Raw genomic sequence first — 26327 nt, 5'->3', positions numbered from 1 at the left:
GAATCTTAAGGAGGCTCCACCCCGGTGTGGAGTCTGATGTGGGGCTTGATCTCACGATGGTGCGATCATGACCTGAACCAAAATCAAGAGTCAGACACTTAACCAACTGAGCCATCCAGGTATCCTGGTCAATATATTTTTTAAATCCTGCAATTCAGTTAAAAAGAGAAATAAAGACCTCAACAGAGTATTTAACCAGCGTACTAGTCCCCCAGTTTTCTGGCCTAATATAGAAGATGATGGAAGCTTTTTATTCACATTTAATACAGTATTTGGTAGAAGGCCGTAAGTCTATTTTCAGAGAAGATTTGGGATTTTCCCCTATGATGCAGGAGAGGAATTCATCAGAATGAAAACTTCCTTGTCCAAGGGAGTGAAAATCTTTGGTAAAATTTCACAAAATTTACTCTTAAGTAAGAAAGTAACATGGTGGTAAGTAAAGATTTAGGATTAGAAAATGTGGGTAGTTACATAGGACTTTCCAGCAACAGGTCTTGGAAAGCATTTTAGGTATTTCCTAGAGATTTTGGCCTCTGTAAGTGCTATTTTGTGTTTCTCTGTGGCACTTTTGATATTTAAAATCGTATACTTGCCGATATTATACAAACTACTGGGTTTGCTAGTGGGAGAATAGTCTTAGAATCTTACTATGCCTTGATTGTGAGCAATCACATTTTCATTATATAAGTATGAGGAGGATTGACCTAAAGTAACTTTTATTCTGGTTGGTCCATTCATCAGTTTCTAAAATGTTGAAAATGAGGAATTTTTTTTTTTTTAAATAACACTATTTATAAAAAAAAGAAACTGAATTCACAGATTGAAAGTAGGAAGAGAAACCCTAGTAACCTACCAAAGCCGTTCTGCTAGCAGTCCAGCTTGAGTCATTTGGGATTTGGGGGTTTTTACAGATTTACTCATATACACCAGAGTTAAGACAATGGGGCCGTTGCTTTCATAATGCGAGGTAATGTATCCTGTGAGTTCTTTCACTAATAAATCACTACAAAGATTACTGAAAATATCCTTCCCTTTAAACTGCAGGAAATTCAACAGTTACTCATATTGCCCTAAGTGGAACTGAAAATGCTTCTTCATAAAAGAAAAGTTACTCAAAACCAATTAGTTCCAGAGAAGTTCAAAAACGCTTAGTCTGTAAAGATAGTTTGTCTACAAATGTCTTTGCAAAATGAATGAATATGGACTTATCTGTAAGTTTTATTCTGTGTCTAATCTTAATATGGAATGTTGTATTTGAGGAAATAAATTTTTGTTTTTGTTTTTTTTTTTCAGGTGGACTATATGGATGAAAATGAAGAGTATTTTCAGCGTCAAGCTTCTCATCGACAATCTCGAAGGAGATTTAGAAAAATCAACCAGAAAGGTGAAAGACAAACAATTATTGACACTGTGGATCCTTATCCTGTGGGCAAACCACCTTTGCCTCGAGGCTATCATACGGTAAGTTATTAAAGTATAGTATTTTTATTTATCTTTAGTTTTTTTGTTTGGAATTTTGTGAAAAGACATTTGCATTTTCTACTTTAGAGGAATAATTCCTTTCTGTGATATACCTATCCAAAGTGTAGGTTTTGCTAGGAACACATAGAGTATGAAGAGTTTTAAAGAGCGTTGAAATAAGATATCAAAAGATATTGGCTAGTTAGCCTTTTTACTTATTAAAATGTCCTCTGAGGTTAGCTTTGTGATCAGCTATACAGTTGTAACTGGAATATTTTAAATTCTTACCTTCATCTAAAATTTTACCCCTGCTCCCAGCCCCAATAACTGGTATCAGACTTATTTTTTTTTAAACGTAGATATATAAAAATTAAATGTTATTTTCATAGCTTTGCATACCACTGTGAGAATATTTCCTGAGATTTTTTTGTTTTTAATATGATGAAGTGAAAGCATAATTTGAAGGGATGCTTTTAAAAGTCCCAATGTAAAGATGGTCTGAAGTACTTCTGATAGTTTCAAAGATCATTTTAAATGCTGCAGCCCACTTGATCGTCATTTATTTCATAATTATTTGAGAAGCTATTTTTATGTTTGAGGAAACCAAGGCACAGATAATGAGTGATTGTGTAAGACCCCAGTATAGTCAGTTTTAAAGCTTTATGTTTCTTATTCCTTTCTTTCTGCTTAACTACTCTATGCTTCTTTCCCCTGATGGCCAATCCAAAATAGTTGAGAAGATATTTTAGGATTTCTATTTTCAAAAAGAAAGTAACATGAGTTCTTACATATGTCATAATAAAGTCAAAAATGGTTTGTCTGTAGATATAATAACATTAAATGGTAGTCATTATATGTGAAATTAATTTTAAAATAAAAATGTAACAAAACTAGATAATTGACAACTGTTTTGCATTTCTCATTTGTTTTGTTTACTTGCACTTTTTTTCTTTTTGCAAATAAGTATAAGTACAAAATACATGGGAAAATAAATATGGACTTAAAATTATATACTTAATTTTTAGTAACTTTTAGTGATAGGATATACTTTATACCTGCACTTCATATGTTTTATTTCTGAGAGCTCTTTGTGTGTGGATTTTTAAGCAGTTTTGACCACCAGCTATCCGCCTACTCCTCTCACTACCCATGCACTATTTTAATTTAACATGAATTTTATAGTTGAATCATTTCATTGAGCTCATGTGGAAAGGGTAGCTTTTTGCACATCATAAAGAGAGCTTTGTTTGTCCTTTGGAGAGATTTGGTGTTAAAAAAAAAACCCATGAAAGGTTTTTTTGTTACCATTGTCTGTAAAAGAAGGTAGTATTTTTAGTGTTGATACAGGATCATGGAAGAAGGAAATTTGGATTAAAAATAGTTGTACATATTAATAGTTCCATATATTATAATATTTTAGTCTAGTACTAATATTGTTAATATTCTTTCTGCTTTGGAATTATTTTTCCAAATGAGATTCCATACTAAGATAGTGGGAGTGTGAATTACTTAAAATCTATTGTTAATGCTGATTGGTTTAATTTTATAGTCCTATTTTCACACTTGAGTTGGGGGGGATCATTTTATAACTGTTATTCTCTTTTATTTCCGTGTGTTCCCCCTTTATGGAATACTTCACTCAATTTCCCTGCATGACTTCCCTTTTTTGATCTGTTGTATAAAAATGTGTAGGGCTTTTTATTATTACAAGATTACTTTTTTTTTTTTTAATTTAATGGTTTTAAAAAAATACCATACCTGGTCAACAGATACTTTTATGAGGGCAAAGTCAGTACTATGATGAAAGTTTAACTTGATTACTAATGGATCTTGTGCTAGCTTACTAATATGTGATATGTTGGTATTAATTTTACTAAATGAGTTCAGATTGGCAACAACATGGTCATAATGGAAAATATTGGATACTTATTTTGTGTGCAAGTTGTGTTTTAATTATATTTATATAATATTTATATTTTCATCTCAATACTTGATTTTAACCTATGAAAACAACAAAATCTTGTTTGTATATATGGTGCCACAGGATAAAAAGAATGAAATGAAAGTTATTATTCTTCATTAGCCATAAGTCATATTTACTTATTCTTAACAGAAATATTTCTTTTTGAAAGAATCCTAGTATTGTGGGACTGTGGGTGAAAAGTTTATTTAGAAGATGCATGATCATACTTCACAGGTGATTTTAAATGATTTCAAATGCATTTCCAGTTGCATGGCTAAAAAACATGGAGAACATTATATGTATAGCCGATTCTGTATGGTCATACTTAACCTATATTTTAACATTATCTTCATTTTGGCAGATGTACTATAGCATGTCTGATAATGTTCATCTTTTCCTTTCCTCCTTTATGGCACTCATTTCATTTTGGCTCAAAGGAATGCACTAAATCTCAGGTATTGTAATTTGTGTGTGGTCTCCTAATACTAACCCAAGTTTATTTGTGAGTTTGCATTGTAACTAATGAGTTTATAACATTGATGTGTTTGGCTTGGTCTTGTTCTTTTGTATTTTGCCCCGATTTAGTAAAATCTCTTAAAACGAAAGTGTCACTGGTTTAGGTGATGGTACAGGCTGCTTTATTTGTGCAGATGTAGGGATGAACTGTCCACCTTGTCCATCTTATGTCCACTTAAGTGCCACCTAATTACTTTTAAGAACGAGTGGAAACAGTGTTCTTAACTAACATGATTTGCAAGGAAAGAAATGAAGAGAGAAACACAGGTATGGGAACTCCATTAGCAACTTACCTTTATATTTTAAGTGATGTAGGTGGAAACTTTAAATTTCAGGAATCCCAATGTAAGAGCATTGTGGGAGACCACTGGTAAAATTTTAGTCAAACAGAATAAAGGCTTAGTCAAAAAGGAAATGAGAATTTAAAATGGCTTGTGTTTTCTTATTTGCACTTTATATTTAACCAGATTTCATGCTTTATTTCATTCTATATTTAATCAAGAGGCCTATATTAATATCTTTGCTCATTTCTTCCACGCCGGCACGTGACTAATTTATGATTGTTAGTGTTACTGTTTTGAAATTGTGGGTCAGATTGGGGGTTATCAGAGAATTTGGAGTCAAGGAAGAAAAACTGATTTACCTCTGGACACTAATTGGTTAAGGAACTAGTAAAATTTTACAATTGTGTTTTCTTACTGCACAGGAAAAAGATCATGAATAATTTAATTCACATTAGAAGAAGTCTACTGTCAATATAATATCTTTGGCTATTACAGTAACCTTGCTTGAAAGCATGAAATATTTGTATAGGTTTTCAAATTAAAATGAGGCAGTAACTTTATGTTCTGTGCAAGAGAATACATATTAAAATGCCACAGGTGTCATGACTGCTGTATGGTACTTTAGAAGCACTGCTAAATTTTAAATGATGTGGTAAATCTTAAACATTTTCATTGTTTTTAAATTTAATAAAATTTTGATCTAATTATATAAATTTTTTAAATTGCGCCAGCGTTTTGAGCTTTTGTCTGGCAAAAGTATACTCTAAAATCTAGAACTTTAATATTTCAAAAGATGCATCAGTATATAATTAATCTTTCTCTTTTTTAATATGAAAAATTACTGTTTAGTCTAATTCCCATTTAGAACTAAGAATCGAATTTAAAATGTATGCTGAGTTACGATCTATAACTGATGTATGCTCTTTAAAGTTAGATGTGTTGTAGTGGTTTAAAACAGATTGTAATAATTTCCTTCAGAAACATGAGTACACAAGTAGTCCATATAGGGTATTTTCAAGACATTTTTTCAAGGCAGGTGTGTGAGATTTGCAGAGAGAATAAGCATTTTAAAATTCAGTGAGAAGGGAATATTGGAGATGGCTTTCATTAGAATTTTCTTACATTTCGATGAGTTGAGGTTGAGACTGTATTTAAGATTGCCAGAAAATAGGATGTGGTATGAGTTTTCAGTCTTAGAATGGATAAAATAATAGGCAGGGAGTAGATAAGGTTCTTGGCAGAGGCTAGAAGATTTAGGGTCAGCCTCTTTAGAGACTTTGGTCAAGTTTGTTTTGTCTTTCGGTTCAGAACACAGTAGAGGAAAAAAGCTTTGTTTATTTTACCCATAATTACAGGCCCTGCTTGTCTACATTTATAGGTAATTGATTCTAAGAGTTTGTGATTTATTCTAGAAAATATTTAAGGGGAGGACTTAACTTACCTGACTGGCATGTTGGGGAGACTGGTACATGTCTGTTCTGCCCTCTGTTTCTTTTATCTTAGTGAAAAGAGAGCTATGCCGCCTTCTTAGTTTAGAAAGATTAAAAATTGTACAGAGAGAGTAGACTGAAGATTGAAGAAAACTTGTCCTCTCTACACCGTGGCGGTTACGTCTAGCAACAGACATTTCAGCCTCGGATGGCTGAAAGAACTAAGATGCTCTCTGTGCTTTGCAGTTCTGATTGACTTTCCACTCCTACTCCTACTTACCCTAAAAAGAATGGGTCTGTTTTCTACACATTTGAAATGGGAGGATAACATAAAACATATTCATAAAATTTCAATCAATGCAAAATTTTTGAAACAATGGAAACCTGTTGATCATATAAAAAGATACCTCCCCACACATTTTATTAGTAGTCCTTGTCGACAATATGAATATACACTTCAGAGCACTGTTTAGTAATTATGTATTAAATTTTTCAGTAGATTAGGCTTAGTTTAAGATTCTTGGTACAGATGTATAAAGGTAATAAAAAATACTGCATAAAATTATTAAGTTAATATAAGTTGAATATCATGTAACATTACAACATAATGGGAATAATTTTTTTGTTACAGTGTTAATATAATATCTATAAAATGGCACCAGTTGTAATAAGATTGATTCATGCATGAGGCTTATGGAAATGAGTCCCATTTTTTTTATAAAGTTATTCTTTATAACAATATAAGACAATTTCTATTTCTTTTTTTTTTTTAATTTTTTTTTCTTTTTTTTTTTCAACCTTTTTTTTCTTTTTTTCTTTTTTTATTTTTGGGACAGAGAGAGACAGAGCATGAACGGGGGAGGGGCAGAGAGAGAGGGAGACACAGAATCGGAAACAGGCTCCAGGCTCCGAGCCATCAGCCCAGAGCCTGACGCAGGGCTCGAACTCACAGACCGCGAGATCGTGACCTGGCTGAAGTCAGACGCTTAACCGACTGCGCCACCCAGGCGCCCCGACAATTTCTATTTCTTATAACGGTTATGTAATCATTCCTAGGTTATATCTTATATATCTCTGAAGTAGGTTTTTTTTTAAGAGATAGATTTAAGTTAGTATCATTTTCAATTAAGGACTTCTTGGTAAGTTTGGTTAGTTTCAAAAAATGGTTAGATATTGAAACAAATGAAAAATTACGGTGTTTGTGTGATTGTGCACACTTATGTGACCATAGTGTTTTTGACATGGGCTATTGTTCTTGCATTAGAAATAGTGTTTTCACTCATGTTAATGATTTTGCTTTTTCACTTATTTATTTAATTTTTTTACTGAGGTCTTCTTAATTTAATCCAACATTTCCTACTTAATAGTAAGAGAATATATCTTCACTAATATATCAGTGACTTGTAGATTTACTAAATTTCCTAGAATATTAATAAGGTCTTAGGATTTTAACTTACAACAATCAGTTCACATCATATTATACCTGACTATAATTTATTCATATGACATCTAAAAAATCTACGCTTATATACAAAATATTCAAATATGGGGGAAATTTCTTAATTATTTCAACATTTTCATTCTTTAAATTCATTAGGCATTTCTTTGCTAAAGCCTTTGTCTTCAATAATATCATCAGTGCCTTTCTGTGAATTATAATAGGATGGAGTTTCAGAAAATGTGTATATTTTCTTTCTTGTATCATAGAGAGGAAAGCTCAGTATTTTCATTTACATATTTTTATTAATTTAATGAATATTTATTGTGTGCCCACCTTGTTTTAGGTTTGTGCCAGTCTCTAGGACTATATAGGTCTACAGGACAGACATATTTTGCTTCTTTTTAGTTTCATAGGTAATATAGACAAATAAATGGGCAACTAAAATACAGAGAATTCTTAGTACTGTGGAGGTACATAGACAGGGCACCTTGAAGAATCGGGCATGGTTTTTTGAACAGCCTTAATATCTTGGCTCGAAGGAAAATATTCTTTAATCCAGGAGAGCCCAATAGAAATGTGAAAGCTGAATTGGTAAAGAATGGAAAAGAGAAGGGTAGGGAGAGTGTTAGACAGTAGTGATTGTGTGTGTGTGTGTGTGTGCGTGCGTGTGTGTGCGCACACACACACACAAACCTCTACAGATTGCTAGATCTTAGTTATTGTATGCATGTATGATGATTTATATTTGCATCAGAGTTTTAAAGTGTCAAAAATATTCTTTGCTTTTTGAACCTATTATCAGCAGGCTTACTGATTCCTCTTCACCTAGATCATGTTGCATTTTAAAATCCTGCAGAAAGCTCCCTGTGGAAAGGTCTTTGAACAATAGGTGGACGTAACAATTCTGTGCCATATGTGCTGCAATTTCTAGCAAAATGCAGTGTGTTAAAACTGCTGCAGTGGTCTCAGTTTCCTTGCTTTGGGGGGACTGTTTCCCTTTCTTGCAGTTACAATCAGGTATTTATGTTCATTTAATTTATACAGATTGGGAAATTATACTATAGAGTGTGTATAGAAATGGAAATGTAAATCAGGAAATAGTTTAAAACAAGAAATGATTTCTCTTGTGCTATTAACAGCATGCATTGCAAATTCATGCAAGGCAGTTGAGAATAGTGTGCAGTGTGCTGTTTACCCAAGTTTCAGCTTCTGTTAGAGGATGTCTATTTTTATATATTACATCATCTCTGCTGCAGAACTCCCGTGTCCACTGGGATTTACTGTTCTTTCATTCCATTTTGAAAGAAAGCTTGTGTTGATGTCATAATTGGACCCATCTTTTGGTTGCACTTGGAAATTGAAAGTAATAAGGGTGTTGTGCAGCAAATCATGCAATATTTCAAGCAATTTATTTGTCAGATCATTGCTACTTTGTCCTGCCTCTAATTGTGAACACTGGTGGCTTTCTGTACTTGTATATGTTTTAAATATACTTGGCTAAAATTTAGCTTTTAGTCTCAACTGCAAAGATCCTGTTCATCTTAGACTGTTGCATTTCTTATGTGCTTTTTTTTTTTTTTTCATGAGATTTTGTAGTGCTACATGCTGATTTGAAAAATGTCTCTTTTCTTTGGAGAAATCTACTTTGATATTCAGACCTATTTCCTACCTGTGCTGAATTGATCTTTTTACAATTAAGTTATCAGTAGTCTGTTTCACTGTTTGAAATATCAGGTGACTAGAAATGTTCTTTTTTGATTTTGAATCCAGTGTTAAAACATTATTAACTTGAAATGCCTTTCTATTGGCCAGAAGATATTGTTGACCTCTGGAAGAGGTTTGTATTCAGTGTATAGATGTAAGGTTTAAGTCCCTTGTGAAAGGAAATATTTAAACTAATTATATTAAATGATTTAAAATGCCTACTATGTTATACATATTTATGTATGTAAAATCTCCCCCTATTCTCTCAAAAATTTAGTAATGATCCAGATCTCAATAGTAAACCATTTTTCCATTTGCTAAAAAAAAAAAAAAAAATTGATTAGGAGCAAACTTACACTTTTAAAAAATAACAGCTTTATTGAGTTATAATTCATACACCATACATTTTACCTGTTTAAAGTGCATAATTCAATGTTTTTTCTTTTTTTAAGTAAAAAACACATAACATTACATGTATTATCGTAACCTTTTTTTTTTGATATTCTTTTTTTTTTTAATATGAAATTTATTGTCCAATTGGTTTCCATACAACACCCGGTGCTCATCCCAACAGGTGCCCTCCTCAGTGCCCATCACCCACTTCCCCCCCCCACCCCCCCTACCAATCAACCCTCAGATTGTTCTTAGTTTTTAAGAGTCTTTTATGGTTTGGCTCCCTCCCTCCCTGTTTTTTTTTTTTTTTTTTTTTTTCCTTCCCCTCCCCCATGGTCTTCTGTTAAGTTTCCCAGTATCCATTTTTAAATGTATAGTTCAGTAGTGTTAAGAATATCAATAGTAAACTTTTGACTGACTTGAACATACCCAGTTCACATTGTACTTAGTATCCTTTGTGGTTTAAATTACACACAAGCTGAAAAATAACTAAGAAACTTTGGAAAAAAATATACGATCTATTTGGGGGAAAAAGCTTTATTGAGTAATTGTTTGTATTAGAGCAATTTCTTATGGACTTAGTATGGGATCAAGCAGTCCTTTATTTTTTCTGGTTTTCCTTTCTCTCTTTCAAGTGAAACATAGGTGATAGTTGTATGTAATACGGAATTTGGAATTGCTAGTGTAGTGAAGAAATGATGTGACAGTCGAGTGAGGCAGCCTGAAATATGAATTACTTCTTGGGATAACTGATTGGCAGGCTAATTCAGAAGAGACAATTTTGAGGATGAAAAAGAAAATATTCAAATTGTCTTGATTTTTACTTAGATTGAGGATAATAATGATAATTGGTCGCTTGTGGTTTTGGTACAATCCAGACGGCATTTGCAAATGTTTGAAAATAAAGTTAAAATCTCAAAATAAGGGGCGTCTGGGTGGCTCAGTTGGTTGAGCAGCCGACTTTGGCTCAGGTCATGATCTTACGGTTCACGAGTTCGAGTCCCACATCGGGCTCTGTGCTGACAGCTCAGAGCCTGGAGTCTGCTTTGGATTCTGTGTCTCCCCTCCTCTCTGCCCCTCCCCTGCTCACACTCTGTCTCTCTCGCTCTCTCTCAAAAATAAATAAACATGAAAGAAAACTTTTAAAAACTCTAAGTTGTAACATTTTCCTTTCACTAATTATTGTCATACTTCTACTTTCTATCCATTTCTTTATATAATTTTTAAATTGAACCTTTAACAAACTGAATCATTAGAAATTTTGGAATACTCGGGAAAGTTTTTAGAAAAAAAAGATCATTTTGCTGTTTGTTAATTTGTAAAATAAGCATATCTCCAACTAATTAGGATGTAGAGAATACTTCGGCATCACTGATAATCTCAATAATATTGATGCCCTCGACAGTGAGCATTATTGATGAGCACTTGAGAGCTTCAGTCTTTTTGTCTCCTTGGTATGAACATTTTCCTAACTTTAATTAGACTGGAAGATTATGAGCAGCTAACCATTCTTCAAGTGGATTAAGGTCTTAGAAGGTTCAACTGAAGTGGTATTTCATGTAAACACAGGGTTTTGTCTTAAAAGAATCTATGGATGGTTGGTAACTGTGGAATCTTTAAAAGAGCAAAAGTGCTGATTATTTTCTAATTCATCTTTTAGAGCTGTAGTTGCCAAAGTTTTGTATCTCAGGACTCCTTTACACTCTTAAAACTTTTTGAGAGCTGCAGCAAGCTTTTGTTTATATGAGTTATTCATGTCATTTTTTGTCATATTAGAAGTTGAAACTGAGAAATGTAGAAGTATTTATTAATTAATTTTAAAATAATAAATGTATTATACATTATATAAGCTTTTTTTTTAGTGAAAAATATATCTTACAAAACAAAACATTTATAAGAAGAGTAGTGTTGTTTTATACTTTTCCAACTATGTTTAATATTTTGCCTGATAGGAGACAGCTGGATTCTCATATCTACTTCTGTTGATATGCTCTTCTGGTTCAAGTACATAAAGTATATGAAGAAAATCTGGTCTCACACAGGTAGTTGGAAAAGGCAGGGTATTTTAACAGCTTTTTCAAATAATCTAATTGATACAGTTCGCCAAAATTTGACACATGGTAGTTTCTTAAAAATTTAGTTGCAATAAAGAATATAAAACTGTGTTGGTGAACTGATTCTCTTTCATTTAAACCCATTGGTCTTACTTACCCATAGATCTTTTTACTTATGTATGATTTTGTAACATTATGCATTGGTCACTAAATTAGGCTGTCATCCAAATTTTGGCATGTTACACAGTATCAAAAAAAAAAATCACATTTGTTAATGTCACTACCAGTCTCATTTAAGAAGCCTTACTGATGGGGAAGCCGTCAAGCTTATGGTGTTAGATGTAGATTTTTCAAAAGTTTAATTTTTACTTGAAAGCTAAAATTTTGTCATTGGCAAACACAGTACTATCAGCTGTTTTCCTTGAAGTGACAAGCTCAGTTTGTTCATTTTCAAGAAGATATCTGCCAAATACGCAATTCTAAATAACTGTAGTTTGTCCATTGCTTATTCTTCAAAATAAAAAGTTTTCCCAAGTCCAGGCGTCCTTCTGAACAGAGTCCTTTGTGACTGCATAGGTCCCACACCTTTGAAGCTGACCCTAACCTTGTTTCTTTCCTGTATGATTTTCATCACTACTTCCTTTTCCTCCTTGCTGCTCAGTTCTCTTATAGATACTGAAAGAAAATGGTAAGATCCCAAGCTAACTTTGGGTAGAATCAGAAGAATTTTAAAATATTTTACATTAAATAATTGTGTTTTAAATGTATTAATTGTATTGGATGGTTACTAACAATCCATTTTGATAGTGATTTTAAAAATAGACATTTTTACTTAATTTATTTAGCATTTCTCATTTAGAGCTTTTTTCCCTTTAGGAATTTTATCTAACCACCTACCCAAATCCTCGCCCCCCCCAAGAAAAAAGCTACTAACACCCGTTCCCTATTAAGATAATTATAAGCCATTATGTGGAATTACAAAATATTTAAAATTTTTATGTCGTTTTGTATGGTAATGAAAATATAGTCATTATAAGTGTGAAATATCTGTTAGATAACATTTAAAAATGGAGTTTTGATCTTAGGTCAACCAATAAGACTAGTTTTAGGTTTCCTCCCCCATACCCTCAAAAAAATAAAAGATCACCATGGGTAGTTTTTAACAACATCCTGTTGGTGATTAATAGTTAATATTCAGGATAATCTAATCCAATTTATTGCAAATTATTTCAGTTTGATTGTACGAAATAAACAAATAACCTAGTAATGTATTTAAAGTGTTTTTCTTCTTAAAATTCCAGCTCTTTCTACTGTTTTCCTAGATTTGAATTCTTTTCTTTTTGTTACCCTCTACTTTGAATCCCTACTGTCTTTCTCTCTCTTTTTGTAATGGGCTCATTTTGTTTTGTTTTGTGTCCAAATAAAGATGCTGCTTTCAGTCTTTTCCATCCACTTGTTTTGCTTATGTTAAGACATTAGTGGCTAGTTTCCTTTGTCATCACAAAGTGTGATTTACTACTGATTGTGCTCAGAGGTTGAATGTAATTCAACAATCAACTGCTAAAGCAAATTATCTGAAAGGGTAGAGCTGCCTTTGGAAAGGGATGGAAAAATGCCCCTCTTTGCTCCACAAATTTAAAATGGTGGGCCGGTTTCTCTTGATGAAAGCTGAAATGGCCACATGAATATTCTGTAGGGTTAGTGGTTACTATAGACTCAGGTATCCTTTCTTACATAGAGAAATGTCTCCTTTTAAATAATTGTCTTGAGGTGCCTGGGTGGCTCAATAGACTGAGCGTCCAGCTTTAGCCCAGGTCATAATCTTGAGGTCCATGTATTCGAGCCCCGCGTCGGGTTCTGTGCTGACAGCTCAGAGTCTGAAGCCAGCTTCGGATTCTGTGTCTCCCCCTCTCTCTTGCCCTTCCCCCACTTGCGTGCTGTCTCTCTCAAAAATTTAACATTAAAAAAATTTAAAAAATTTTGAAAATAGTTGTTTTATTTTCTTCCCCACTTATTTCTTATAAAATAGAAGCCATCAAGAAAAATAGGTTTTGTTAAACATTTGTTCTAAGACAGTCTTTTAGTGAGCATTTCATATGATGAGCAATACATTTTCCTTAGGTCTACCACACTGTTGAACTGCCCAGGATGATTTCTAAAGTTCATCCCTCATTTCTTGTTTCCTGTCTTAACCCACTTAGTGTTGCGGGTCCAGTGTAGAATGAATGAGTGAATGCCTTATCTGTTTAGTATTTAATTATAGATTTATGATTATGTGCTAATACTATGAACTGCTACTTTATGGCACAACCAGGAGACATAGTCTCCAATGGATATGATCCATGTTGCCAGTTCCAACAATTGTAATAGTCTGATGTATATAATTAAATATTCTAGTATTATTCTTTTAAAATATCAGCATGGTAGTAAATGAAAATTTCAAATTGTAACTAAAATATGAATAGGTAAAATAGTCCGTGTTTTTAGAGCTTTTAAGAAGAGGGAACAATTAGATGTGTGGTTTGGGCTTTGTTATTCATTTATTTATGAGGAGGATTAAATATTGTCATCTAGAGCTCATGTTGTCATATAGCATAGACTGACTTCTTTTTCAAGAGAACACTTAAAAAATTTCTGTGGCATCTAAAATATTTTCTATACTGAGACAATCTTCTATATTTAATTATCTTCCAGGCAGATTTACCTTGAAGTATTTCCTGTCTGGAATATATTTAATAACAACAGAGGGGGAGTCACAATTCTATTCCTGATAGTGAAGTACATTGATTAATGCTTTCATTTATAAGCATAGTCGTTTTCTTTTAGAATAAAGATTATTCAACCATTATGAAAACCTATACATTTTGGTATTTATTTGAAGACACTAGATTTTGAAAATGATAGTATGTTTGTTAAAAATTAAATTCCTGGGCGCATAGGTGGCTCCTTTGGTTGAGCGTCTGACTCTTGATTTCAGCTCAGGTCGTGATCTCACGGTCTTGAGATGGATCTCTGTGTCAGGCTCTGCGCTGAGTGTGGATCCTACTTGAGATTCTCTCTCTCCCACTCTGTCTCTGCTCCTCATCCCCCAAATAACTAAATAAACATAAACAAATTAAATTTCTGAAGAGAAAATAAAGTCTTTAAAACAGATTGTATCTTGTATCTCGTATGCCGTATTACTCCTGTGGCACACTGTGTGGTGCTCAGCAGCATCTTGGTTGTATGTTGGTGTCTTTGGATCAAACTCACAGAATTGACATTACTGAATATTTGTAGGAGCAAAACTGTAGATCTACCTACATTAACAGCTCTACACAAGGATGTCTTTAGAAGGATGTTAATCCAAGCCATCTATGCAATATTATATATTATACACTATATATTATACAGCATTAACTGTTGAATTGCCCAAACCTTGAGTGCAACTGACTTTTTAGAATATCTTGGAAGGAATAAAATTTGCCCTTATTGGATCCTTATGCTGTATACCAGTCGGCTCGGTAATACATCTCATATATTTTGTTAATAAACGTTGTACTCCTAAACACTTAGGTGATGGTATCTCCACTGGAAGGAGATAAGCATGCTAAGGGCAAAGAGGTTAACTTACATGTTCAGTGTTCTTGGTACTCAGAGTCAAACCTAGACATTGGTCTTTTCCATTCCTGATATAAAAACTTATTTATTTTAAAAAATGAATTTAACATATATTGCTTTTATGTTACTTGAGTTTTAAATTTGATCTGAAAGAGATAGGTATCAAATAATTTAACCACTTTAGATGCCTGATTGAAATACCCTTAAAAGACATGGCTAGAGCATAGAATGTCTAGTGTGAAAAATAATTACTAAATTATATTGGCAGAGATGGTAGGCTTTGGCTGATTCATCAGTATTTTTGTTGCAAATAAGTTTTTCCTTTTCAAACCATGTCATATCAAGAAAGCACAGCATTTTTTACCTATCTTTAACTTTCCTAATTTCATTCCAATACAGAAATGGGTTTTAACTGTTAAGTAGTACCATTTCATAACAAAGATGACTATGTAATTAATTAGTGTATTTTAAAAGTTAGGTTCACTAATGTTATGAGTAACAAAAGCCAAATCTTGCTGAGAGATTTTTTTGTAAATACGACTTTTTTTTTTAAGTAGGCTCCATGCCTAGCGTGGAGCCCAGTGTGGGGCTTGAACTCATAATCCTGAGATTGAGACCTAAGCTGAGATCAAGAGTTGGATGTTTAACTGACTGAGCCATCCAGGCACCCAGTATGACTTTAATGGATCAAAACAACTTACAGTTGTCTGAAAGTACTCATAGTTTTTAGAGATGAAAAAATAAAGTCTCAAATTATTTGCTTCTGCACCAGAGAATATTGGAAGTGTTTTGGTAATATTTAAGAATATTACAAAACATATATTAAGTAATTTCAAGGGATTTAAAAAACATCTATAAAACTGATTATCTAGTTATGTGCAATTTTTAATCAAATTATTGCTAACATTAAGAAAATTATCTTTAACCTTCTTCTAAATTTGGCAACTTTTAATTTATGAACTAAGGATGTTAAGAAAACCTCTAATCTATTGTCTAATTAGCACTGTAATTGTTAAAAAGTAAGGGCATTTTAATATTTCCCCTCTGACTGCCAAAATAAGGAAGATAGAAATTTCAGAATAAAGGAATAGTCACTGCCAGGAAATCTTCTTATAAGATAGATTTATTTCCATTCAATGGCTCTCTCTTTTTCTGTTGTTCTATTATCATATCACCCCTTTTATCCCCATTTTGCTACCAAGCCAATGTTTGGTAATGGCCATGTTAGATAAGATAACCGTAGGACCTTGAAAGGATTTTAGGGATCTCCCAATCAAAACCCTTAACAATTTATTTTTCACTATAGAATCACTGAATTTAGCCTTTACTATAAGTTTTTTTTTTTTTTAATTTTTTAGCATTTATTTTATTTTTGGGAGAGAGAGACAGAGCATGAGCGGGGGGAGGGGGCGGGGAGAGAGAGAGAGTCAGAGAGAGAGAGAGAGAGAGAATGAATGAATGAATGAATGAATGAATCTGAAACAGGCTCCAGGCTCTGAGCTGTCAGCACACAGCCTGATGTGGGGCTCCTCGAACTCGGGAACGGTGAGATCATGACCTGAGCCGAAGTTGGAGGCTTAATCGACTGAGTCACCCACGTGCCCCCCCAAATTTTAATCACAGTTAGCCCTTATATTTGCAAGATAGTCCTTACATAATGTGTCAAAATTATATCCTACTGCCTAGTACAAAGCAAGGGTTTAGTAAGTCCTAGCAGTTATTATTTATTATAGGAAGGGCTAATAATGAAGAAACTTTTCCTTAAGTTTAGCCTAAATCTGCTTCTCTGTAATTTTAGTTCATGGTTCTAGATTACTTCTAAAGCAACACAAATGAATATTCATATTCCACTTTCATATCACTGTACTTCAGATAGTTAAAGAGATCCTACTCCATTAAGCCTCTTTTCTGTGTTAACCAATCCTAACTTCTTGTAGCTTTCCTGAACACCTTAGTAGGTTTTCTGCTCTTTCAGTACACAGTTTATTATTATGTCTCCTAAATTATGATGTCTAGAACTGATTGCTACCACCTACATAAGGTCCTACATACCTTACAGTGCAGATTACAGTGGAACTTTCTGTCTTCCTTGCTCTGGACATTGTATGCCAGATAACATCACCTGAGATTATCAGAGTTTTAAGGCATTGTGCATTGGCTCATATGGAACCTTTAGCCAGCTCCATTTTAGAGATATCCTTCCCACCTCCCCCCACTCCTATGAAGTGTTTCTCCAGCCTGATATCCCTCATGTTGTACTTGTGCAAGTGACATTTTCATAGCACACATGTAGGTATTTATATGTATCCCTGTTAAATTTAAATTTTCTTGTGTTAGCCTACTCTTTTCACCTGTCAAATTATCTAAAACACCTACTTTTGAGAGTAAACAGATTGGACGTCTTTTATGGTTATACAATTATCCTGTGTCTGTTTTGTAATCTTAAAGCTGGTGTAATGATACTTCACAGGATAGTTTTGAAAAAGTTTCAGTGGAATCACTTATGCATTCATTTCTCTTTTTGAGTAATTACTGTGTGTGAAGTACCAGAGATAAAGCATCATTTGTCATTGACAATGTTAAATAAATGAAATGTATGGTCCCTGCCTGCAGCTAACTTATATTCTAGTTTGTGTTCAGTAGTACTCTTTTTATTAAGTAAAAATGGAGGGAAAATTAGCAATTCATTGTGCTTGTGTAAATATATTAATCATAAGGGAATATCTTACATGCCAAATTTGTAATCATGGTAATAATTGCTATTTAGTTTGTAGTGTTGCTTTGTGAAATACTATAGTAGCGAGCCCATACTGAGTACCAGTGTGTAAGGACTTCACCTCCACAACTGAGCATTTCAAGATGAAGTCTGGTATTTCTTAAAATAGATTCTAGGAAATGAAATAAGCTTTGTTAAATCAGCTATTAAAGTCAGATTATTTTGGGGGAGCCCCTGTTGGTTGAGTGGACAACTCTTGATTTCAGCTCAGGTCATGATCCCACGGTTATGGGATTGAGCCTGTGTTGGGCTCCAAGCTGGGCATGGAGCCTACTTGGAATTCTGTCTCTCTTTCTCTCTCTCTCTCCCCCTATCCCCTGCTCACGCTCTCTCTCTCTCGCTCTCTCTCTCTCTCTCTCTCTCTCTCTAAAATAAATTAAAAAATGAAAAAAAATTACAGTCAGATCATTTTTCAAATAAGTGCATTTTAAAAAAGCAACATTTTTTTTAATGTTTATTTATTTATTTTGAGAGAGAAAGAACATGTGTGAGTGGGAGAGAAGGGGAGAGACAGAATTCCAAGTAGGCTCTGTGCCATCAATGTAGAACCTGATGTGGGGCTCAATCTCATGAACCCCAAGACCATGACCTGAGCCAAAATCAAAAGTCAGATGCTTAACTGACTCAGCCACCCAGGAACCCCTAAAAAGCCCATTCTTCTTCTCCTCCTCCTCCCCCCCTCCCCCTCCTTCTTCTCCTTCTCCTTCTTCTTATTCTTTTAATGTTTATTTATTTTGAGAGAGAGAGAGAAATCCCAAGCAAGCTCCGGCTGTCAGCACAGAGCCCAAAATGGAGCTTGATCTCACAATCTTGGGATCATGACCTGAGCCAAAATCAAGAATCAGATGCTTAACCAGCTGAGCCACTCAGGTCCCCGAAAACCCCCCTTATTGATGTTGAAATTTCTTGTTGACTTACAGGTTTCTTTATTTTGTTTTTCTACATGTGTCCTTTTATGTCATCTTTATATCTTTCTTTTCTAACATATACCATGTAAATATTGAGCCTGTTTATTATGCATAAGTTATTATGTTATTTTTCCAATTATGAAACAAAGGTAACAAACAGTTTGTAGTCTCGAACTTTTTTTGTTAAAGAAAGAAAAATCCTATATAAATAACCTGAAAGCCTCCACCCAAAAAACTGGTAAAACTGATAAATGAATTCAATAAAGTTGCATTTAAAAAATCAATCTACAGAAATCTATTGTATTTCTATACACCAATAATGAAGCAGCAGAAAGAGAAATTAAGAAAACAACCGCATTTAAAATTGCACCCAAAATAATAGGATATCTAGGAGTAAACTTAACCAAAGAGGTGAAAGACTATACTCTGAAAAAGATTGTACTCTGAAAACTGTAAAACACTGATGAAAGAAATTGAAGATGACACAAAGAAATGGAAAGACCTTCCATGCTCATGGATTGGAAGAACAAATACTGTTAAGACATCTGTACTACCCAAAGCAGCCTACACATTCAGTGCATTTCCTCTCAAAGTATCAACAGCATTTTTCACAGAACTAGAACAAAAATCCTAAAATTTGTATGGAACCACAGAAGACCCCAAATAGCCAAAGCAGTCTTGAAAAAGAAAAGCAAAGCTGGTGGCATCACAATCCTGAACCTGAAGTTATATCACAACTGTAGTTCTCAGAACAGTGTGGTACTGGCACAAAAATAAACACATAGATGAATGGAACAGAATAGAAAACACAGAAATAAACCCACAATTACATGTTCAATTAGTTTTCGACAGAGCAGTAAAGAATATCCAATGGGAAAAAGACAGTGTCTTCAACAAATGGTGTTGGAAAAACTGGACAGCAACATGCAAAAGAAAGAAACTGGACCATTTTCATACACCTACATCATACATAAAAATGAATTCAAAACAGATTAAAGACCTAAATGTGAGACCTGAAACCATGAAAATCTTAGAAGAGAGCACAGGCAGTAATTTCTCTACCATCGGCCATAGCAACTTTTTCTAAATAGGTCCTCTGAGGCAAGGGAAACAAAAAGCAAAAATAAACTATTGGGACCTCATCAAGATTAAAAGCTTCTACACAGCGAAGGACACAACAAAATGAAAAGGCAAGGGAGAAGATATTTGTAAATGACATATTTGATAAAGGGTTATTATCCAAAATATTTAAAGAATGTATAAAACTCAACACCCAAAAAACAAATAATCCAACTAAAAAATGGGCAAAAGACACGAACAGACATTTTTCTAAAGAAGACACATATATGGCCAAGAAACAAATGAAAAAATGCTCATCATCACTTATCATCAGGGAAATGCAAATCAAAATTACAGTGAGATGTCACCTCATACCAGGCAGAATGACTAAAGTCAACAACAAAAGAAACAACAGGTACTGATGAAAATGTGGAGAAAGGGGAACCCTCATGCACTGTTGGTGGGAATACAAACTGATACAACCTCTCTGTAAAACAGTATGGAGGCTTCTCAAAAAGTTAAAAAAGAACTACTCTATGATCTAGCAATTGCATGGCTGGATATTTTCCCGGAGAATACAAAACACCAATTTAGAAGGATACATGCATCCCTGTGTTTATAGCAGCATTATTTACAATTAGCCAAGATATAGAAGCATCCTGTGTCCATTGATTGGTGAATAGAGAAATAAAAAAGTAGTATATATACACAATGGAATGTTATTCAGCCATAAAAAAGAATAAAATCTTTCCATTTGCAATGACATGGATGGAATTAGAGTATAATGCTAAGTAAAACAAGTCACTCAGACAAATACCATATGATTTCACTCATATATGGAATTTAAGAAACAAAACAAATGAACAACAGGAAGGAGAGAGAGAGAGAGAGAGAGAGAGAGAGAGAGAGAGAGAGAGAGAGAGGGAGAGGGAGAAAGGGAGGGAGGGGAAGAGAGACCAACCAAGAAACAGAGTCTTAACTATAGAGAACAAACTGATGGTTACCGGAGAGAAGGTGGGTGAGGGTGCGTGGGTGAAATAGGTGATGACGATTAAAGAGTGCATTTGTCATGATGTGCACCAGGTGATTAAAATAAAAACTTAAAAAAAAAAAAACACGAGAAGAAAAAAGAGTCTAAAGGTGTCTTTGGAACATATCTTTGCGATATATCTGGGTGAAATTTTTGGACTCTCAATTATGTTTTTCTGATACTAAATGCTAACTGAAGTAACAGGTTCCCAGTATTTGTAAAGCCTACATTTAAATTCAACTCGTATTTATTCAGCAGTTATTATGTGTCAGGCATTGTGTTGGTATCTCTACTTTATTTCATAATTAAATTATATTTATTTTTTATTAATTTTTTAAATGTTTATTTGAGAGAGAGAGAGAGCAAGCAAGTGAGCAGTGGAGGGGCAGAAAGAGAGAGGGAGAGAAAATCCCAACTAGATTCTATGCTGTCAGCGCAGAGCTTGACACAGGGCTTGAGCTCACAAACCATGAAATCATGACCTGAGCCAAAACCAAGAGTGGGACACTCAACCGAATGAGCCACCCAGGTGCCCCTTAAATTATTTTTAATAATGAACTTGAAGTACCATTTTTATTTGGTCAAAGTAGAAAAAATAAAATTGTCTATTAAAGCTTTGGGGAGGATGCATGTGGAAGTCTTGTCTAAGGTAAACGCAGGTATTGAAGTGATTATGTGAAATGTAGGATTGAGTTATGGTATAAAGAATCTGTCAGAGGGGTGCCTGGGTGGCTCAGTCGGTTAAGGTCCTGGCTTTGGCTCAGGCCATCATCTTGGGGTCCGTGGGTTTGAGCCCCATATTGGGCTCTGTGCTGACAGCTCAGAGCCTGGAGCTTGCTTCTGATTCTGTGTCTCCCTCTCTCTGCCCCTCCGCCCCTCACACTCTGTCTCTCTCTCTCTCAAAAAATGAATAAATGTTTTAAAAAGTCTGTCAGATAATCAACTTTTCCTTTGAAATCAGAGTACTAATGGGGGGCACATATTGGGTTTAGGAGAAGAAAAACCTCTGACCATACCTCCTACAATAACTTTATTTTACTTTGTCGTAGTGCTTTATTGGTTTGTATATCCATAGGGAAAACAATATTTTAAAATGTCATTTCTTTGGTGAATGTTAAGATACTACATATCAAATTTGTAAGATTTCTTGTTTCTAGATATCACAGAGTGAATCCTCTACCCTCTCCCACAGATTCTCTCCAAGCCTCTATAGTTTTTCCTCTCAGGTGAGGGAAATAGGGAAGAAATCAATATATAGTAGATAAATGAAGTAAGTGGCATTAGAATCCTGAAGTTCTATTTTGTATTTTTCCAAACCACCAAATCTATAATTTTATATACTCTATTTTTCTATGAAAGATGAATAAGTTATTGTAATGCTTTCCTTAAGTTTTGAACAAGCTCAATTAGAGTATTTGTAAAGTACATTAAGATCTGTGGATAAACAGTATAGATTCTATAAATAAATAAACATAGTAATCCTAAATGCGATGAATAGTTACTGAGAAGAACAGGTCATTTCTCTCAGTTTCTAAGTAATTACAAAGCAAACACTTTAATGTAAAAAGTAGGAATGAATACTATGGTATTAAATTTAGCATGGACAGGCCTTACATTAAGCAGTTTCCTGAACTATGTATATAATCTCTGTCTTTGGGATCATCGTTTCCGATAATTTAGAAGTCATTAGATGCCTTTGGCCCAGGACAGAAAGTTGTTACATGGTCCTTTTTCTAGCTGGATCTATTTAATGCTCTTTGCTAAATCTAGATGGTTAAAGAATAGAGCAAATAAAACTCAAATTCAGGCTACTTCAAGGTAAGTGTGATTTATTCTTGTTTGTATAAAATATGGGATTCTCTTAAATCTTCAGTTTATATCTTATTTCTTAAGCAGTGTTTGGCATATTATAACCTGGCATAATTGTGTTTCAATGTACAAAGTAGTAGGAATAGTAAAATTTCAGTGTTCCAGTCATGAGTTTTAGGATATGTAGGTTGTAGGCATGGAGCCAGATTGTGAGAGAAATCACACCAAGTCTCAGCACAGAAAAGCAACAGTGCCTGAGGATGTGTGATTTTCTGATATCACCTATCAGGTTCTCCCATTTAGATTCCTGCTTGAGAGAAGTGACACATTTCTCCAGAGAGAGGCAAGCAATGGCGAACCTTCACATATAAGGTCAGACATTATCAGCACAGGAGTAATTTGACTTAAATTTGGAGGAGAGTTTTTGTCACATGGACATGTGGGACATGGGCTAGATAGATGGTTAGTTCTTGGGCTGTCATTAACTGTGTGTGTGTGTGTGGGGGGTGGTGGTAAAATATACATAACATTTAAATTGATCATTTTAGTCATTTTTATATATGGTTCAGTGGCATTAGTCATATTTACAATGTCATGCGACCATTGCCACCACCCATCTCCCCGGTTTTTTCATTCTCCCAAGCTGAAACTCCATGCTCATTAAACAATAACTGCTTATTAACCCCCTTCCCCAGCGCCTGGCAACCACCATTCTCCTTTCCATGAATTTAACTACTAGTCTAGGAACTTCATATAAGTGGAATCCTACGGTATTTGTGTTTTTGTGACTGGATTATTTCTCTTAGCATGGTGTCTTCTAGGTTTATTTTTGCAGCTTATAATAACAGAATTTTATTTCTTTTGAAGACCGAGTGATATCCCATTGTATGTATATGCTACATTTTGTTTATACATTCTTTTATAGATGGACACTTGACCTGGATTGTTTCCACCTTTTGATACCATGTACTTTTTTTTTTAAGACTTTATTTATTTTTTTTTATAGCAGCTTTAGATTACAACAAAATTGCAAGAAAGGTACAAAGATTTCTTATATATTTCATGCTCCCATATATACTTGGCCTCTGTCATTATTAACATCACTCACCAGAATGGTACTTTTTTTTTTTAACCCAGGATGACCCTCCATTGACACATCACATTTACCTGAAGTCCATAGTTTACTTTAGGGTTCATTCTTGGTGTTGTGTAGTCATTTGGTTTGGACAAATGTATAATGACATATATCCATCGTCATAATATCATATGGAGTACTTTTCTTTGTTCTACTAATCAACTGTGCTCTACCTATTCATTACCCCTGGCAACCACCGATCTTTTTATTGCCTCCATAGTTTTACCTTTTCCAGGATGCCATATAGTTGGAATCATACAGTATTTGGCCTTTTCAGATGGGCTTCCTTCACTTAGTAATATGCATTTAAGTTTCCTCTATGTTTTTACATGGTTGGATAGCTCATTTCTTCTTAGTGCCTAGTAATACTCCATTGTCTTGAAGTACTACCATTTATTTATCCATTTACCTACTGAAATTGATCTTGGTTGCTTCCAAGTTTTTGGCAATTATGAATAAAGCTGCTTTAAACATCCGTGTGGGTTTTTGTGTAGGGATAAGTAAATATCAAGGAGTGTGATTGCTGGATCACGTGATGAGTATGTTTAGTTTTGTAAGAAACCACCACACTATCTTCCAAAGTGGCTGTACAATTGTGCTTTCCTATTACCAACAAGTGAAGTTCCCATTGCTGCACATCCTCACCAGCATCCGGTGTTTGTCGTCCGTGTTGTGAATTCTGACCATTTTGAGAAGCAGGTGGTGGTATCTCACTGTTTTAATTGGCATTTCCCTGATGACAGAAGCTGTGGACGTCTTTTCATGTGCTCAATTTTCCATTTGTGTATCTTCTTTGATTAGGTGGCTATTAATGGGTCGTCGGCCCACTCATCAAGTTTTGTCTCATTCTTGAGTTTTAAGAGTTCTTTGTATATTTTGAATAAGAGATCTTTATCAGATGCATCTTTAGCAAATATTTACTCTCTATCCGTGGCTTGTCTTCTAACGTTGTCTTTTATGGAGCAGAGGTTCTTCATTTTAATGAATTCCAGCTTAGCAATTATTTCTTTCATGGATTGTGTTTTGGTGTTACATCTAAAAAGATGTCACCATACCCAAGGTTATCTAGATTTTCTCCTGTTATTTTGTAGGAGTTTTATAATTTTGCCTTTTGCATTTAAGTCCGTGATAATTTTGAATTAATTTTTGTAAAGGGTATAAAGTCTTTGTGTAGATTTATTTATTGCATGTGGAAGTCCAATTGTCCCAGCACCCTTTGTTGAAGAGACTGTCTTTTCTGTATTCTATTGTTCTTGCTCCTTTGTCAAAGATCAGTGCCATTTATTTTTATTTATCCACTTTTTAATGTATGTTTATTTACTTATTTTAAGAGAGAGAGAGAGAGAGAGAGCAAGCGCACCAGCAACAGAGAGACAGACAGTGAGGGAGAGAGAGAATCCCAAGCAGGTTCCACACTGTCAGCACAGGGCTAGACAAGGGGCTCAATCTCAAGAACCGCAAGATCATGACCTGAACTGAAAACAAGAATCAGACACTCAACTGACTGAGCCACGCAGGTGCCCCTGTGACATTTACTTTTATAAATCATTCATTTGTTTATGTAGAAGGAATTTTGATAAGAATTAGTTACAAGATCATTATGGTCTTGCTAATGTCCATTCCTAGTCACCGAAGAGTTTATTCATTCAAAAAAAGTGAGAGCCTATGATGTGTACCGTGCTAGGTACTGCGAGTACAGGGACACAAGCAAACATGGTGCCAGCCATCATAGAGATGAGAGTGTCTCAGGGGAAGTGGACACTAACTACTTAAATAATTTCAGGATTAAATGTAAAATTAGAATGGTAATAAACATAGGGAAATGATGCACAGTACCATGATGACTTTGAAGGAATTTTAGCAGTATTTTTTAGGAGTGGACTAAGAATCAGTCAGGGAAGGGAGGGTGAAGGAATGCTCTAGGCAGAGGAAATAATGTGTAGAAAGGCCCCTTTGCTCTTCCAGGAAACAAGAGCAGCCCAGGTGATCTGGAAGTCATGAGCATGGCATAACTGTTAAAAACATAGAAATCTTGCATAGATAACTGTTAAAAACATAGACATCTTGTAATAAGAGTTTTAGTGTGTGTGTGCTGAGAGCAGTGGGAAGCCATTGATGTGTTTTAATTGAAAAAAAAGGACTCAATAGATTAGGTTGAAGTGACTGGATTTTAGTTTTTAAAAGATCTCAGGAGGAGTATGTTAAATGGATAGGGTGGGTGAGATTAAAATTGAATCCAGACAGTCCTTAATACAGAGACTTTTGCAATTTTTAAGGCAGAAGTAATGAGTGGGCAGAAATGAAGAGAAGTCTGAATTTGAGAAAGAGTAGAGAATTTAATTAATGGAATATTGTGATGGACTGGACATGGAGAAAGATGTTAAGGAGAACACATAGATATATAAATTATATAATGGGACCATGATGGCCCTTCATTGAAAAAGTGCATGAGATGAAGAAATGATGGAAGCCAAAATAGGTTAACTCTTGAGAGATTTTAGTTGTGAAGTGTTGGGTATGAAGATGTTAGACTGCAGCCATGGGGAAATGTAGGATCTAAAGAAGCTTTCTGTTCTTTGTGTTGTTTTAGAGATGTGAGAGATCTGAACATATTTAAAAGCCAGTGTAGAGACTGGCTGGTTATGGGGGAGAGATTGAATATATGCGGGGGGGGGGAAGGTTAATGAATAATATAAGAAGTCTATGAAAAGGGTATACTGAAGATGGGCGGGAAGAATAGTCATGTGGAGGGAATGGTTGCTTT

The 26327-nt window shown here is 34.4% G+C and overlaps 1 protein-coding gene across 10 annotated transcripts in view; it reads left to right on the top strand.

The window, feature by feature from the left end:
- The window catches only part of RAPGEF2 (Rap guanine nucleotide exchange factor 2), a 253639-nt gene that overhangs the window by 135304 nt on the left and 92008 nt on the right, over nt 1-26327 (top strand). For 9 of the 10 annotated variants that reach the window (XM_007084219.3, XM_015538435.2, XM_015538436.2 and 6 more), the window contains 2 exons: nt 1294-1461; nt 3862-3879. In XM_007084219.3, coding sequence (XP_007084281.1) covers nt 1294-1461; nt 3862-3879 — 186 coding nt within the window. The remainder of the gene's footprint in view (nt 1-1293; nt 1462-3861; nt 3880-26327) is intronic. The other variant, XM_042983677.1, reaches the window with a different exon arrangement.

Source organism: Panthera tigris, chromosome B1 (assembly GCF_018350195.1).
Source record: "Panthera tigris isolate Pti1 chromosome B1, P.tigris_Pti1_mat1.1, whole genome shotgun sequence".
NCBI lineage: Eukaryota > Metazoa > Chordata > Mammalia > Carnivora > Felidae > Panthera > Panthera tigris.
The sequence above is the reverse complement of the archived record's forward strand: the minus strand, read 5'-3'. Positions and strand labels throughout refer to the sequence as shown.